General features: G+C 38.0%; 1 protein-coding gene across 1 annotated transcript; it reads left to right on the top strand.

The window, feature by feature from the left end:
• The first annotated feature begins 1550 nt into the window (after positions 1–1550).
• On the top strand, positions 1551–9658 carry DNAL1 (dynein axonemal light chain 1). Its single transcript, XM_062495359.1, has 7 exons — positions 1551–1583; positions 4277–4386; positions 5029–5084; positions 6611–6666; positions 7560–7686; positions 8095–8238; positions 9597–9658. The coding sequence occupies exons 2-7, from the start codon at positions 4352–4354 to the stop codon at positions 9656–9658; spliced, it is 480 nt and encodes a 159-aa protein (XP_062351343.1). The 5' UTR covers positions 1551–1583; positions 4277–4351.
• The last annotated feature ends 8368 nt before the right edge of the window (positions 9659–18026 follow it).

Raw genomic sequence — 18026 nt, 5'->3', positions numbered from 1 at the left:
GTCTTATAAATGCATTTCTGCCTTCAACATGAGTGACTGAGATCATGTACCCAAATGCTGTGGTAATTAGCTGCCATAATTATGAGAAAGGCAATGAAGTTTCTGCCCAAACCCCCCCTATTAGCTGGAGGCCAGCTGTTTTTGCCTGCACTCTGGTAGTTATTAATTGGCTTGAATGAGGCTGTTGTAGTGGGAACTTAGGGATGTGATCTTCTGAACCAGAGGAGGTCATGCAGATATTCATCTCTGGCAGACACTGGGAAGCTGCTGCTGTGGCTCAAATTTGCAGGTCATTTCCAATAGGACTTAGAGCTAGCTATCATTTGGTATAGACCAGATGGAAATGAATGTCTGTCAGTGGGTGGAAACAGCTGGAACATCTGAGGATGTCTAAATGGAGGTGCATGTTGATATTTAAGATGCATGCTCAAGCTTGATGGCTCTTAGGCTGTTGCTGGGTGTTTGGTGGTTGTGGCCTTTTCTGATAGACAGCTGCCCCAGCTTTTACTGCTGGGGTCAGAGTTTCCTGTGGTCCAGAGTAAAGTACCCAACACTAAAGCTCTATAACTGAGGTGGCTGCCTGTAAGATATTTGGGAGAAGTTAGTTTGTTATTTTTAACTTTTGCAGTGTGTGTGTGGGGTGGGTTATATATTTGATTATCTGAAAGGCTGCTTTTATCCATGTCCTGCTACACTTAAGAGCAATAGGGATGCCAAAACTAGAGTCCTCCTGTATTTGTGGAAAGAATGCTGTTGATCACTGTTTGTAAAAGATTGATTTCTAAAGCCCCTTTAATCCAAAAGACATCTTGGAATATGTTTAATGTTTAGAGAAGCATTAAACATGTTGTTTATATACTACTGTTTTGGATATCTTTATGTGGTTTCACTAAGACTCTGATGTGAGGTGGAAAAGTAAGTGTTAGTGACAACAGAAAGTTGGTCAGTGGGCCAGTCCTTAAAAAAATAGCTCTCAAGTTTTTCCAAATTCAATAATACATGTTTTCACATGACATGGTGTAACTCAATACAAAACAATTGGAAAGAAACCCCAAATATATATAATCCAGATTGCTCTTGAGTTTTGGCAAGATGTACCTAATTTTTTTCAGTGAATTTTAGGAGGCTGTATAATTTTCTGGTCACAGACTTGCTTTCAGACAGGAAGTTGCTAATCTGCAATTGAAAATGTGAGTGTTGAAGAGCATTAGACCACAATTTTCAATGCAGTAACTTCTTATGCCTTTGAATTGAATTTCACCGTAAAACCTAATGAGCAGTGTGCCATGAGACAGAGAGTAAGATCAGGAAGATAATGTCCTGACATTAAACCCATTGTTTACTTCTGAAAATGCAGCAAAGTAATCCAGAAAACAAAATTACAGGACACTGGGTGGTTCCAACTTATTTCACTTGGATGACCCAAGATAATACAGGAAAATGATGGAATGAGGGCAGAAAAGCAGGATAGGAAAAAAAATGTGCAGTGAACAAGTCACTTTAAAAATTCAATGAATATTCACTTAAGTTTGTTTCATTTTTAGGCAAAAGCAACGACCATCAAAGAAGCTCTAGCCAGATGGGTAAGTACTAGAACAGTGTCTAGAGGCATGGGGTTTGACTGTATTCAGCTGATTTTGTTTTTCAAACATTGTAAGAAATGTTTGCTTGAAACATCTGCTTTAAGAAGTTTCACAAAGTAAAATGATGATTACTGCTTGTTGTATAGTACATTCTGTTGGACTTTTTGTATGTTCCTGTTAAATTGATACAACTAGTAAAGATTAGTCTGTTTTGCCCACCTGTGTTGTTCTGCTGAATATGCATTGGCCTGAAGCCACAAAGAGATTTAGAGTTGGGGATGTATTATGTTTTAATTATGCTCTCTTCACTTTACCCAAGTGCAGTCCTTCCCACAGAATAAACAAGTACAAAATTCTCACAGGGTCAGGTTCAATATCCAATAAAACCTGTGAGAATCTTTCCCCAGTCTCTGAATTTTAGATGAAGGAACAGATGTGCTGTTGGATTAGCACTTCCCTGCTAATTTTGGCCAGCTGGTAGGGCAAGGATTTATAAATGTTTTGGTCTCTAGAAGATCCAGATGTGATAGTGTGGGCAGATACACTTGAAAGCCAGAAGCTCAAGGTACTAGATTTTAACTGAAGATTATTTCCATTTTGAGTTTTATCATTGTTTGGTACCTTCAGTATTTCAGGGGTTTTCCAGTTATATTTGTATATCCCACAAACTTCACTCCTGCTCTCATAGTAAGAACTAGAATGCAACAACTTGCAAACATTAGCATTAGTAGAAGTATGAACTGTGTATTTAACAAGTTTGCTTTTCCTCCCTCACTCTTTCTGCCTTCCAGAACTTTAGCTCCATGTTTCCTATTACAGATTTATTTTTCATTTGCTCCTCTGTCACATGTCTCTTAGGCAGAATCAGCCTGTGTCAGTGAGTTTCATTAGCATTAGGCATAAAGGGCTGAATTTGCTTTTCTGTTCAAGTTATTTGGGATGGGTCTAAATCTTCCTTTTATTCTTCCTAATGTGGGTCCATATGACTTGTACAATTGCTTTTGGTGTTGTGTTGCATTCTAAATGTTTTTCTTCCCTTTGGCATAAGAGTTTACCGATGCCCTCCAGTCAGGGTGACATTAGTTAAATCAAAGCAACTTGAAATCAAAGCAGCTTCAGCTTGGTAAACACATAACCTGTTCTTAAAAAACATGTCTGTTCTACCTATACTTTCTCTGTGGCATATTGTGGTTGCACTACTGCTTACAAAAAAAATCAGGATGAATTTTCTTCCTGCAGGTGCTCACTGCGGGCCCAGTCTGTGTTGGAAGCTCTCTCCCTTTCATGTTTTTAAGGAAAAATGTATTTTTACTCGTTGACATAAGAGAGATTTGTTATGAAATCTTTTTGAGAGATTACAAACCGATTGTAAATACAAATAGATACAGTACTGTTCTTAGAAAAGAAAATGGAAGTTTCACATTGATGTACTTACTTTGTTTGAACATGTCATCACCATATTCCAGCAAAACATCTGACATGCTTATTAGCTAAATCAGTAATTTTGAGTAAAATTACTGTCATACTGAATTTGGACAGAAACTGGAATATAAATAAGTCTATAAAACAACATGATTTTTAAAAATTAAATTCAGTTTTCTAAAGTATTTTGGGTACATAAGAGGAAAAATGATGTTATCAAAACCTGGTGTTCTGTTGTGGGATACTAGAAGACTTATGGGACATGATTAATTTAATTACGAAGTAGCCATATAAACTGGGGCACACTCAGCTATCTCTCTTTTCAGTAGATGCATGAAATGAAGGAGAAAACAAGAGTCCTTGTTCTGAAAGTGCCAAGATTTCTCCTTTGTTAATAGACCTCCAGTCCTTGCACTGAACACTGAGTGAACTGACAAAATGCTCCCTTTGTGCTGTCAGGGAGGCAGCTGTCAAAACTGCTGCTACTCTCTAAATAGATACTTGTTCCAAGTTTTTAGTCAACAATTGCCATCACTTCAGAATTTTAAAAGCTTTAATAAGACCATATTTTTAAATAAACCTAAATGCCGATGTTATGTCCATTTTTCCAAGGCTCTGAATTATCAGCCTAGGTTGTAAATAGAAAATCTGTCTTTTGCTGTATTCTCCAAAGTGTGACATCTTCCCCCACTCTTTCTTAATGGCTAATTAGATGTTTTTGGTTTGTTTGTTTTTTGTTTTTTTTTAAGATTCTTAATGCTATGAATCTGTTGAGGTTCTTTCCCAAAACACATTCCCTTGTGTTCAGTTTGTGTTGTGAGCCAGGCATGAATTCTGAGATTCCTGGGTGAAGTGGGAAGGAGACTTTTCTGTCAGAACTTTTAAATCTGCTTCTGCTATAGATTTGTCCTAGCTGAGGTTTCTGTATGTTAGTCTCCATGGAAATACCTTAATTCAGAATTTTAGCCTTCAATCTCTTCTCCATTCTGTATGGCAGATGACTCCTTTATTAAATTGCTCAAGTGTTACACAACTTGTAAAAACCAGCATACGTAATGTATAAGTTATTTTGATATCTTGAAAATAAGCTAGCCTTACCCTTTTTGTGCTACACCAGCAGGAATCTTGGTAACTCAAACTGCTTTCTCTTTCCAGTAGTATATTGGAATTACTTCTGTAGTAATCACTTTTACAGTAATTCTTTTAATATAGTTATTTTTGGTAATTTGCATGTAGCAGTGAATCTCTTCCTCACCTTCTCTTTTCTTTAGGAAGAGAAAAGTGGCCAGAAGGCTTCAGAGGCAAAGGAAGTGAAACTGTATGGGCAGGTTCCTCCTGTGGAAAAGATGGATGGCGCTCTCTCCGCTCTTGTTAACTGCGAGTAAGTTCAGTTAAAAACATGCTGGAAACAAAATGTTCTCCTCTTTTCATTTCAGTTTTTCTGCTGTCCAATGCAAATATGTATTTACTGTGTTTAAGTGTGGTCTTCAAAGCAGCAGCTTTCTCTTATTTTTTACTTAACTGAGCTTCTCTTCCTGCACACACTTGTCCTTTTTAATTGAAAGGCCCTTGTAACTTAACTCAGAAGGTGTTAGGGTCAATTCTGTATTAATATTTGACCCCAGAGAAATGATACACTGTTTGTCAGTATATAATTACAGATCTGTGTTTGGAGTCTATCACCTAAATGGCATGTTTATGATCGCCTCCAAAATGCATGATAAAAAGAGGCAGTTTGAGCAGGACTTTCAGAAAGAGATTAGAGTAATTTCAGAAATAAACATCCATGCATTTGATAAGGCTAGGCATCAAAAGATAATTCAGTATGTCTTGTAACTCATGGTACTTTCCCAGAAGTTAAATAAAATTGAAGAAATCCTAATGGTTTGAGGATATTTTGAGTCTGTTTACACATCCAGTTAGTTTACCATCTAATGAGACAAGAACATATAATTATTTCTAATGCAGTGGTGTTGGGACATGAAACTCTTCTAGTGTGAATTGATTATTCTTGCTTTTAAAGGAAACTGTCACTGTCTACAAACTGCATTGACAGAATCGCCAACTTGAACAACCTAAGTAAGTGACAAGCCAGCTGTCCATTGTGTTTGTTTTCTAGTTGCCTGGTTAAGATATATGCCCTCATTTGTTACATGTGTCCAGCTTTATTTATACCTGTTATTATCCTTTTTTTATTCCCTCCTTGTAGAACATTACAAGTGACCTTTAAAATGACCAGTCTTACTGGAGAATGCAGGCTGAGCAGCAGTGGTGTATTGCAGCAGGTATCCCTGCACTAGCCTTGGCAGTTGTCTCACAGTGCAACAATCAAAAAATTCCATCAGTAAGAACTTCAGTACCCTCCTGTGGGCCTTGCTGTGCTATTCAACACCTAATCAGTTGAAAAGTGATGTCATGACCTTTTTCCACACTCCTGATGGAGACAGTCTGCAGTTCAATGTCTCTGCAAATGCATTATTGGTTGCAGGGAGGTTGGAGTGTTGTAGACATCCTCCAAGGGATGGAAAAATGTCATTCCACTTTGCAGAGGATTGGATATATTTGGTTTAATTTTGTTCATACTTTACAATGGATGTGCCACCTGTCTAGAAGTAGAGCTTCTCTTTTTTTGGACAGTTGTCTTTGAAACTTTTGGGTTACTGACTTTGGAACAGAAGTCTTAATGGTCTGTCCTCAAGACTTTGACTGCAGCATGAGACTGGTAAAGAGCTGCAGGTTTTGAATAGAGCTTCCAGGCTTTTCTGTTCCTATTAAAATACCATCTGGATAGATAAGGAATCTAGAATCTCATCCTTTCCAACTGCACACTGAGAGATTTGTCAAAGAGCTTCATGAATTTATTTCTTTTCATAATAAGCTCAGACTTCAAAAGACTTGGAAATACTAGTCATTACATTATTCCAGTAATCTTTCCAAGTAACTGTCCTGTAATACTTCTACTGAGTAGCTATTATGAGAAAAAGTAATTAGGCACTTATACATAGAAGTGAAACCAATGAAATTTTTAGTGGAATAAAACATTAAAAGACTTTAAAGCATCTTAACTATTTATATTAATGTAGATTCAAAATATCCAGTCTATACCAAGTATTTCATGCTAAAGCCAGACAAACTAGAACTAAGTTGAATGTCTCTCATCAGGCATCTGTAAGGCAGCTTTATATGCTGCCTCTAGTATATAAACCAAATCTGCTGCCTTAAAATAAGATCAGAACCACTTTTGCCTGGAGAAGAAGGGATATGAATTATGTAAGATCAAAAGAAGCAAGTCAGTAGTTAGAGTTCAGGTGCAAGGTGAAATAGTAATTTTTGTTCTGTATTTATTAAAACTGAATTTCAACTGGATAACCTACGGATGAGCAGCTTTGTATTAATGGGTGTATTTCTGAGCTTTCCCCTACATCAATTCCTGATCTGTTTAGGTCAGGAGGTTTTGTTTCTCTTAGGTCATTCTTTCTTAAGGCAGCCTGTTCAGAGTGCAGTTTGTAAGCAGAATATGGCATTTTACCTGACTTACAGCATCTTCTTATTTAAAAAAAACCCTCCTGTTTATTAACAAGATTTTTAAAAAACTATTTTCACAGAAAATTTGAGGATTCTGTCTTTGGGAAGAAATAACATAAAGAACTTGAATGGATTGGTATGTGCTTTTTAGTATCAATTCTTCACTAACAAAATAGAATATGAGGTAATTCCCCTGTGTTCTTGCAAGTCTTTGCTGAGTTCAATAAAAGTAATTGAATAAAAGTTTAGGCACTAACCTTTTACATTCTTCTTTTGCTATCATCTGTTCTCCCTCTTTTATGTTAACTGGCACCTGGAGAAGTATGGCTTTAGAGTGGATGGTGGCAGGAGTGAGTCTACCTAGTAGGGGAAAATTAGTTGAGAAAAAAATTGGATCAATTTTGTTACATTTGAATTCAGGCCAGAAGAATACTTTTTTCAAATCAGTATTTTTAAAATGAATATATAAATTCTTTTCTTTCTCAAGAGATACTGTTTCTCCTCAAAGCTGTTCTCACCTTCAGAGATGCCGTATCTCTTAACTGTGAAATGCAGAGTTAGTATGTAATGACTGGTTTTAGGAAAACCTCTCTTTTGAGAGAATTATGAATGTGATTTCTGGCCAGCAGACACAAACATACCAGAATATACCAGGATAAATAATGCTCTCACACTGTATAACATCCCTTCCAAAACAGTTGTTGAATGGCATTCTTTTCACATATGCTTGCAGTGCATAAGTAAGCAGATTTTTCTCCTCTGCCCCTATGCCTTAAGAACTACTCCAGCCAGCTACATTTTGTTTTATCCTAATATAGCAATTTCTGTCCTCCTTACATATATTTGCATATATAACTTTACCTTTTAATTCCCATGAGCATTTGCGATGCCTAATAATTAGGGACTTGCTTAAAAGGAAATGAGAACCAATACAACTTAGTATTTTCTCACCTGTAGAAGGTGAAGAAAGAGTATGGATAATAAAGAAGATGTATTTCTGCTTATCTGAGTAGTACTGTCATTTTCCAGGAGGCAGTTGCTGAAACTTTAGAGGAGCTGTGGATCTCATACAACTTAATTGAGAAACTAAGGGGTATCCGTGTAATGAAGAAGTTGAAAGTTCTTTATATGTCAAATAATTTGGTGAAAGACTGGGGTAAGTCGTGCATCTCTACTCCATAGAGATTTCTGCAGTATGGTGAATGCATGAGTTAAGTCACCAAGTGAAAAATAGCGTTGTATCTCATGGAGCTTTGATTGTAACTGACAAGCCTGCAAACGTGCAAAATCCCTAAACATCCACTCATGCAAGAGACTAAAAATAGTTAGAATATTCAATTCAACTTCTAAGTCCAATTAAATTCATGCTTTGAATCATCTTTCTTCAACCTCTTTTAAAGCACACCTCTATTCTTTAACCTGACAGCAGTTATAGCCCAAGCAGTCCCTCCCCTGCTGTATGCCATGCTCTTTATGTTTGCACTGAGTGTGAAAGGAACATGTGGTGCAGATGTACTTTCCATGTTCTACAATCTGGTTGGTGTTTTCACCTTTGTGGTTGCAGCAGAGTTTGTGAGACTGGCAGAGCTGCCAGTACTAGAGGAGCTGGTGTTTGTAGGCAATCCACTACAAGAGAAATTTGCTGCTGATCAGAACAGTTGGATTGAAGAAGCAACCAAACGGGTACCCAAGCTGAAAAAACTGGATGGTGAGTTTGAGGCATGAAGCAACTGGGGTGAATTAAAATCTTAGTATAAAGACAACCACGGGAAATTTAAATATAACCTCAGAGATTAATTTGTGTGCCCATGAAATTAATATTCCTCCCTCCTCTTCAGAGTTATTCAGAAGTAGTTACTGAGATCCTGGCCACAGTGTTTGATGGATTTTAGAGTGTTAAATCCAAGTGCTCTTGCACCAACAGTTGGGTATTGTTCTGTAGTTAGCCAAGCAGTTTTATCAAATACCTAATAGGGAGTGGAAAGATTTAGCATTAAATAAGCTAACAAGGCTTTCATCTGCTAAGTTGAATTACAGTTTTCCCAACAAAAGAGGTGAAATGAGAGACTAGAGATAGACAGGGATATGCTCTGATTCGCTTTTAATGCATGGGCAAATTTTCAAAACTGCATGCAAATTTCCTAAATGCCTGATTATCCCCCTCCATTCCTGTAGCAAGCCTCAATTTTTGAGCTGTCCTCTCCTATTTAAGACACTGGTATGAAAAGATATTCAACCATTTAGTGACTGAAAATTAGATAATTTTGAAATACTTTTAAACATGTTAATTCCTGTCAATGGAGATATTAGGTGTTCACTATTATCCCCTGTTTTCTAAAGCAATGAAGGGGAGAGGAGTGGTAACACTAATACACAGTCAGGATAACAGCAGGGAAGGGAAGAGTGCAGGCATGTCAACAAGAGGAGACAGCTTCACTACAAGGAACAGTGGATGGGAAATCTATTACCAGATTCTATCTAAAACCAGCTCAGCTGCAGTAAACAAAAATATTAGAAAGCAGAATCCTGGTGAGAGAATTGCACTGCTAGGAAGGATGTCCTGGAGTGGTCCATTTGCTGTTGTAGTAGAAGTTTTAAATGTAAAATGAAAAACAGAATAAGGCACATATTTGTGGGCAAAAAGTGCCCTAGGTAGTATAAGGTTAGACTTACTAACCACACTAAAACTTGGGCAAATATGTCCTGGAAAAGGCAGCACAAAGTAGGGGCCCTACAAGAGAAGGGCAGTGTGCTGATTGGTTGTTGGCAGTTGAGCTGACTTGGTGCATCTCCCAAAGACCAAGTGAGGCTGATCTTTGCAGATCATGCTTTAGTAACTTTTTGTTCCATGTTACCCAAGATGTTGGAAAAACATCCAACAGAGGAATTGATCACTTGAAGGTTTTTCTAGTTTAGACCAGCTGAGGTATGCAGAAGTTCATGTGGGTTAGAAACAGCAGGAAATACAACTCTTGACTCTTTCCAACAGGACAGATAAGCTTTCAGATAGATCATAATGAATTATGTCTTCCTCTTCTTCTTTTCCTCTTTTTTTTTCCTCCTAAGGTACCTTAGTTGTTAAAGAAGAAGAGGAAGAAGGAGCAGAAGGAGCAGAAGGAGGAAACTGATGACACTTTCTTGTTGGGTATTAAATTATTAAAGTAACTCCAGATAGCTTGGCACATGAACTTTTATAAAAGTATTAGTTTTGAAGAAAATCTTTGGGCAGTTTTTAAAAGACCAGCTTATCTCCACAGTCTCTCACCCAAAGAGTTAGTTACCAAAAATTGCTCACAATGGTTTTTCAAGCTTTTGACACCTTCTGTAGAGACTAGTGGAGCTGAGTTTACTTGCTGTTTGGCTAGCAAGAGATCTTTATTTAAATTAATACATAGCTATTTTTAATTCCTGATTAGTGGTGCTTCTGGTTCACTCTTGGGTTATAAAAGAACCGTTTTAGCTTATTTGGTGCTGCTGACCAACACTGAATTGGAAACTGAGGCCAGAAGAACAGTGTTGTGGTTTAGAGACACCTGACAAGGTTTTTTGTGTTTGATTTTGTCATGGGACTTTCTCAATATTTTTAATATGTGAGTTTGCCTTTTCATTCCTTGAAGTGTTATGACAAACAGGCCCAGTAGTTGCAGACAAATGCACAAGAAGGTATTGGTCTGATGAGTGCTTGTTCCTGGCCTTAAGTCTTGAAATGGGCTCCTCACATTGGAACTCAACTGCATTGCTTAGAGCCATATATAACTTATATATTTATTTATTTTTAAGAGGCAGTGGGAATTCTTTGCATGGTTTCAGTAAGACTAAAATACCTGCTAACTTCAGGTTTTGTCTCTTAGTAAGAAATTTAGATTGGAATATGTGGCCTATTAGCCTACAGCTGGTTTCTGGCTTTGGATTGGGTCACTGGTGGACATAATCCTTCTCAGCTCTGGAATCTTCCTATAACTAAGTAGGCTGATAGAACAGAGAAACTAACAGCAAACAGAAGACCTGGGCTTGAGGACAGAAAATGTTGCTTTTGGGGATACTAATTTTTTGTGAAAGCACAGGTGAGAGAAGATACATGTAGTTAGTGGGAATGGTGAGATGATGAGATGAGATGAGATGAGATGAGATGAGATGAGATGAGATGAGATGAGATGAGATGAGATGAGGGCATTGGTAAAAAAAACTACTGAAGAGGTACTGAATGTGCTATATTGGAGGGTAACCAGTTTTAGTAAAGCCCCCTTGTGTGGCTGTTTCTAGTGAAAAGCATTAAACAACAATGAAGACATACCTGATTGCACTCTGAGATGCCAATAGTGCAGTTTTCCTTCTCTTTGAAGAATAGATGGAGTCACCTGAGTAGATTTTTCTGCAGTTCCTTTTTTAACAAGCTTTTTTTCTGATTTGTGTTACCATCTTTTTTTAAACTGAAGTGGTAACAAGTGTATCTGCTGGTTCCAGCCCAGGTATAGAAGGGGTGGGGGCAGAATGCCACTCTTGAGTTATTTTGTTTGTGAAGGTATGGCAAGAGTTGAAGTCTTGGAAGTCAAGTTCAGAGATAAAATGGTAGAATTGGCCCAGACAACAGTGGTACTGATGTCAAGCTCCAGGTATAATTGTAGTAGGTGATTCTCTCTAATCAGTTTCTAAGTGAACACTGTGAAGTAAATGATTACTAGACAATCACAGTTTAGTTTCAATATATTGCTACTTAATCTGTGATTATTAGGGGAATTCTAAAGCATTCCGATTTAAGTTGGCATTTGCTGAAGAGGTTTGAGTTTGATTTGGATCTGTTACAAAAAGTCAGGTCAAGAGTGCAATGGGAAAAGCTCTGGACATTCTTCATCCAGCACAAATTATTTCCAGGCAGCTGTTCTCTTTACCAGAAACTGATTTCTCAGTTAGCTAGTTCACTGGATTTAGACAACTTCATTTTCATTTGTTATTTCTTTAGAAGTATTCTCCTAGCTTTATCATGAGTTAAAGGCAGCATTGACCAAGAGCCACCATGGAGGAGTGTCTACAGTCAGCAGCCATTTCACATGTCTTTTGAAGCCAAGCCACTCTGTTCACTTGCAGCCAACCACTCTTGGCAAGGTGGGTGTGCTTGGGCAGTACAGAGCCTGTGGTACAATTAGGCCCTGCTGGCCCCATCTGCTGGGGGGCCCACAGGGGATTGGCTGTGTCCTTGATGACTGTAGTAAAAGTGTGGCTCGTGAGCCAGAGTTTGAGTGGCTCAAAACTTGCCTTCTGAATGCTCCCGACAAGAAGAAATGCCAAATTTGTCTCTGGAGATATTTGGATATATTTGGAGATATTTTCAGAATAGACCACGTGGTGCTCTTCTAGTGCTGGCCACAAAGAAAAGTGGTTGAAGCTGTAGACCTGGTCTCTCCCAGCACAGCTGCAAGTGGTGTGTATGGCTGGGCTAGCTCCACCACAACTGTGACAGGAGGGAAAGGGAGTGACTAACACAATCCAATGCCAAGTAGTCCTGCTGGTTGATTCTTTAAATATGCCCTAAGTCTATACATTTCTGAGGGTTATGTTAGATAAAGCAAATACTCTACACTTTGACTATATTGGGGCATTCTGAGAGAGGAACAGAAGCTTAGTTTTCTGACTGTGTTGTAATGATTGAAGTAAAACACAGATCTACTGACAAGTTGTGAGGGATAAGAACAGTTCCTTGCTCTTGTAAGTCATCTGCAGAGGCTGTAGCTATGGGAATCAGTCCAAAACTATTGTAGGTGATGGTAGAGCTGGGTGGATTGTGTGGCCCACTGGCATTGGTGCTTTCCACAGATGAAATGGCACAAATTCTCTAGCTCTTTTCTTTGGGGGCTGCATTATAAATACCAATAAAAAAGGGAAAAAAACAAATCATTATTGAAGGAAGGGAGCAGTCTTAGAATATAATTTAGAACCCTTCTGATAAAAACTATGTGTCAGTCTCATCAATACAATACAGTAGAAAAAGAATTGACTGTGGCTTCTCTTTGCCAGGAGATGATTAATCTCAAAACTGGTAGCTTCACTTTACCTTGTTATGCTTAATGAGTCATGATTACTCTTGAAGAACAAAACTACTTTGGAGATGAAAAAGTTTGGGGGGGGGGGGGGATAAAGTTTCCCTAAATTTTTAAATTTGCACTTTAAAATTAGGCACTGGATGTGGTGGAAGACATGGAGAGGTGGTAGAATTAAAACAGCTGGTTTGCATATTGGTGGTGCTACACGATGTTGTGTGTGACAGTGACACCTTGGCCTGTGCGCCCACAGGGACATGGGAGTGAGATGTTGGAAAGCCTGGCTTTCACTTTCACTCTGCTGTTCCCTATCACACTACATCCATGGAAATAGTAATCACACTATTGTTCATGGATGAAAAGAGCACACATGTAAAATGTGCAAGCCATGTGGAATTCTGCTTTTCCCAGTGAAGTTACAGAGGACTAGCATCCACTTTATTCCTTACAGAAATATTCTAAAATTAAATTAGTGGTAGGAACTAGCTAGGTTTTTTGCTTCCTTGTTGGCACACTCATCTGTCCTCAAAGAGCTGATTGATATATGCAGTGAGTATTGAGAACTGATGGAAAAATGACAGAAGAGACCTGAGAACCAGCAGATGACTCAGGTTACACTAGAAACAGGCTCATCTAGAAAAACTTCCAAGCAAGAGAGCACTTTTAACATCCCCTTTGGCAATCTTTTATATACAGTAATTTTGTAGCATGAAAAGCTGTTAATTTTGCTGTGTTTAAATTATTTAGGCCTATGTTTATAAATGCTATTCTGTGAAACATGTTCAAAAATAATATAAGCTTATTTTATACCAATGTCTTTGGCTGATGTGTAATAAAATAGTTCAGCTTGTGAAGAGTACTTGGAAACTAAATTTTGTTCTCATTAAACTTTCTGAGCTGCTCAGGAAACAATGTATTTATAGTATGATAGCATGTAAATGCTGTTTCATATTGCTTCTATATTTTAGAATAGAAAATAAGGCTTTAAAAGTGCTGATATACTGTGATTGTTGTCATCTGTTACATAAATATTTTTCAATCTTTTAAGACATTGGTAGTCAGAATTTGTTCTTAGGTCCTAAAAGAAAAGTCTACTACTTCTGTATGTGGAAAAAAATCCCTATAAGTTAGAGAAATGGCTGGTCTTTCTTCAGTACAAAATTACTATTTCACTTTTTATTTCTGCTAACAGTAATATACAATCAGTTCCATTAAACCCAGACAGGGAAAGGCTAACTGATTCATAAACTTTTCTAATAGAAACTTCAACCTTCAGTAGACCATGTCACTGAAATGTAATTTAAAAACTGTGATATAAAGAAAACTCTTCCTACCTCACAGCCCACAGCAGTTGGTCTCAGTAATGACAAGAGCAGCATCCTACAGTGATGGCTGTAATGCTATTTAGAAAACATGTAAGGAGTTACTGCAGAACTCCTCCTCACAGTACCACTAACTCAAAGCTTACTATAATCACTAAAATGCTTCATAAGGTTTCTTTCAGTAGCTGAAGTAACTTCCAGAAGCTTGGGCTTAGATCCAGCAGTCAAAAAAAGATAGAACATAAATTTTTCAAAATGTGTGGGTTGATTGTCCAAGGTTTGTTTGTACAGCCTCAGATTTAGTGCAAAGTACTAAACTTCAGCACTTTTGCCAGCTGGCCTTGACAGGGAGGCAAATGCATGACTTACAGCCCTAAAGTACTGGTCCTGTATCTCAAATGAAGGCTTCAGTGTTCCCTGTCTCTTTACACACCAAGCAAAATACTTTTTTCTCCAAACACTATTGCTGATCAACTGGCACAGGCACAGGACTAAACTAAACCAAGGATGTCTACACTGAGCTGAAAAAAATTAGTGTTTTCGAGTCTTGGGCTCAGTTTTTCTCCTGCCAGCTGTGCCAAAAATATTGAAATTAAAAGGTCAGCATAAATTAACAGGTGTGCTGCCTTAGATCATAAATGCAATCTCACAGGAGACCAGTCAGGCCCTGATACGCATTTCTGCCCTCTGCTTTGTGTAGCATTTGTAGCTTTTAAAGACATCACACCCATAGGTGTGAGAACACCTGTGCAGCCTAGTTAACAAAAAGGTAAAGTACCAAAACAGAAGGAAGATGTTCTGAGGACAGACGGAAGCTTATCTAAAATCCACACCAAGAGATCCAACTGCTGCCAGAAGAAACAAAATACGTGCTCTCTAACCAAACCACCCCCCCCCCCCCCCTTAGATTCAGGTAACAGATAATGTCTTTAAGACAGCATTTACTTAAAGCTTTTTCAAACTTTGTCACTGAAAAGTGTGATGCAGTATGATCAACAACTGAAGCCATCCCAGAAGTCACATCTGATGCAGGTACTTAGTTCATGATATCTTTGCCTTGCCCATGGCCTTTGCAGTTGCTTCAGGTAGTGTCACAATGCCACCAGCTTTATTTACAGCACAGCAGACCCAGAACTATTCCCCAGGAATTCCTAGCATACTGTCAAGGTTGTTTCTGTCTTTCTGTGAGGGTGCTCGGCTTGGAGTGGGACACACATCCCATCAACACTTCTGTAACACAGTGGAGCTGCAGATTTGTTTGGACTCCTACAGCCACATGTTCCAGTTACTTGCTTGGATGTAAGACATAAAACACATTGCAGGTTTTTGTCTCGGGGGAGAGGTGAGGAATGCCTCAAGGGCTGCTGTGGGAAACACAGGTGAGTAGGAAGAGAGAGCAGACCAGCCAGAAGGACTTGGGACAGTCTCCTGTGCATCACAGCCTACATAAGCCCCCGGCCACTCCCTCATACAAAAAAAAAACAAAAACAAAACAAAAAAAAAACCAACAAAAAAAACCCCAACAACAACAAAAAAACCACAAAAACAACAACAAAAAAACAAACAAAAAACAAACAAACAAACCCTCAGCTAAGAAATGAGTTTTTAAACCTCATTTAATAAAAGGTTTTTTAGATATATAGAGGATATTAAGTAAATAAGTTACATAGTACATTACAATCACATCTGCAAGATTTCCTTTAGTGTATTAATATTTTATAAAAAAAGCACACAAAAAATAAATTCAGTCCAGTCTATCACAACTGTACAGCAACAGGTAAATATATTTATATATGTACATTTTAAACATGTAACAGTCTTTTAAAAGGTGCCCTAGGCAGCAGACACACAAAAGAAAGTGTCTGCTCACTTGTTAAAATAAAAGTAATATACTTTATTATAAAGCATTTATACAGTAATTACAAAGGCTGACTGCTCCTGCACAGTACACCAAAGCTTTGACTACAAATTTAAAAACAGAACATAAAAAGAATAAACACAAAAAAGTTTATATCAAATCTCAACTACAACGGGAAAAATACATGTGGAGAAGCCGCAGGAAACTTTTTTAAAATACACAATTACATTTCTATAAAAATATATGTTGTCTTCTAATCTGGAGAAGTCAAGGGTTTTTTCAGGCTCAGCTGTCAGTGGAATCTTAGTCATGGCAAGAAAGATCCTTAGACAGCTTGGGATTCAAAGTTTGTGTCTTCCTAACATGACACAGGAGAGGAGGGAAAGTAAAGCAGCTGAACCCAAGTGACGAATTTACATAGAAACTCACCCCCCTCAGAAATCAAACATGATTTGTAGGCTTGCTTCTCTGCTTCTTTAAAGCTTTATAAACAGACATACATCAGAAGATAAAGCAGGAAGAAAGTTTGTGTGGGAAAATGTGTATTAGAATAAGGTTTGTGGTAAGCACTGGACTAAATGTGCCATTGTATGAAAGCAGACAAGACTCCTATGGCTATAGTTCTTCCTACTCCCATTTCCTTAAAATACAGTAAATATCTGTAGGAGCCTTCTAGTCTGCTGCCTGAAAGAGAATTAAGAAGTGTGTAACTGCTGAGAGTGAGAAAGCTCACATTTGTAATTTAAGAAAGACTTTTTTTGAAAAGCATTGATTTTAATCTAGTTTGTTGCAACGATAAAAATGATCAAAAGCCTCAGTTTGATAAATCAGAGAGTATTTTTAGTTAATTTTGACTTTGTCTACAATGGGTTTAACCAGATGAGTTACCTGTAAGCTTTTGAATTTCTATCTTTGCCCTGCCTTTAAGCAGCTACATCCCTCCCTGTTTCTAGTCAGCAAAATGCCATGGTCCTGCACAGCTGAGTGAAATTCTGTAGACCTTCAATTTACAGAGCCAAGTTCTCTCTGATACCATCACCTGTATCAGTAAAAGAACAAACATCAAATAAATTAAAATGCAGAGTGGTTCTTGCAGCTAGACTGCAAAACACCTGCAGCTATATCAGATATGCATCACAAGTGCATGCATCTATCTAGTAATTACATACACACAAAGTCTTACAAAACTTGGATGCTATCCCATGCAGATCACAAACCTAAAAGACTGAGTCTATCTGTAAAGGGCAGGCAGAAGCACATGATCAGGGCAAATGTGACCTGTCACTGCATCTCTGTGATGCCCAGTGCTGACATCAAGACTCAAGTAGGTAATGATTTGAAATACAGCCATCTGACTATGGGGTGCATGACCACCTGAAGCCTGATCTTGCACTGTAAAAGGCAAATCTACTAGTACACAGTTACAGAATTGCGTTCCATAAATATTATATTTGTTCCCATATAAAACAACTAAAGCCACCTTGAGACACCTTGTTCAAATTAATGACTTTCTACTGCCTGCTTTCTAAATTAGCAGCAAACCTTTACATTAAATGGGGATCAATCAATAGGCCTTTAAATTATGGAAAATAATGAGAATGGAGTTTTAATACAGACATATCAACAGAACATTGACAAGAATTCTGTTTGTTTGGGGTGGGTTTTTTTAAAATCTTAACTGAAATAACACAAATTAACACTGTGCTACAGTAAAGAGCCACTCAAATTATTTTCCCCCACAAAGAGCGGGAACAAAACTCATTCCAGATTAGACAAATTCCATTTAAATGCTTTGCCCACAGAAATTGGGGGTTGGTTGTTTAGGTTTTGTTATTTTTTAAAAAAACAATTCTCTGCCAACTTTTGATGGTAGGCAAGTTCTAATTCAAATGTAGGATCAATTCCAAACTCCTGCTTGTAAGCCAGTGGGTAGAAGGCTTGGTTTGCTTGTTTGTCTTTTAAGATGACACTTGGAGGAGCTGTTTTCCTAATACCATACCAGAAAAGAAGTCTTCTGGTGGCTGCTAGCAATATGGAAGTGCACTCAGAAACATTCCAACTTGATGCCACCTACTTGGCACATTTACCTGATTGTGGTCCAACCCACAGCTGTTATAAGGGTTATCCTCAGAAAAGCCCTTTCCTGATTTTTCTTCCAGTGACAGACTGTGTCCAGTTTTCCTGTTCTGTTCTACCTATACTGCAGCAGGGAGGGAGAGAAACAACCAATACTGAAATCAGCGCAAAATACACACAACATTTTTATGCAAATATAGAAAAC

The sequence above is a fragment of the Cinclus cinclus genome, chromosome 6 (assembly GCF_963662255.1).
Source record: "Cinclus cinclus chromosome 6, bCinCin1.1, whole genome shotgun sequence".
In the NCBI taxonomy this organism is placed as follows: domain Eukaryota; kingdom Metazoa; phylum Chordata; class Aves; order Passeriformes; family Cinclidae; genus Cinclus; species Cinclus cinclus.
Note: the sequence above shows the minus strand (reverse complement) of the source record. Positions and strands in the feature narration are given on the sequence as shown.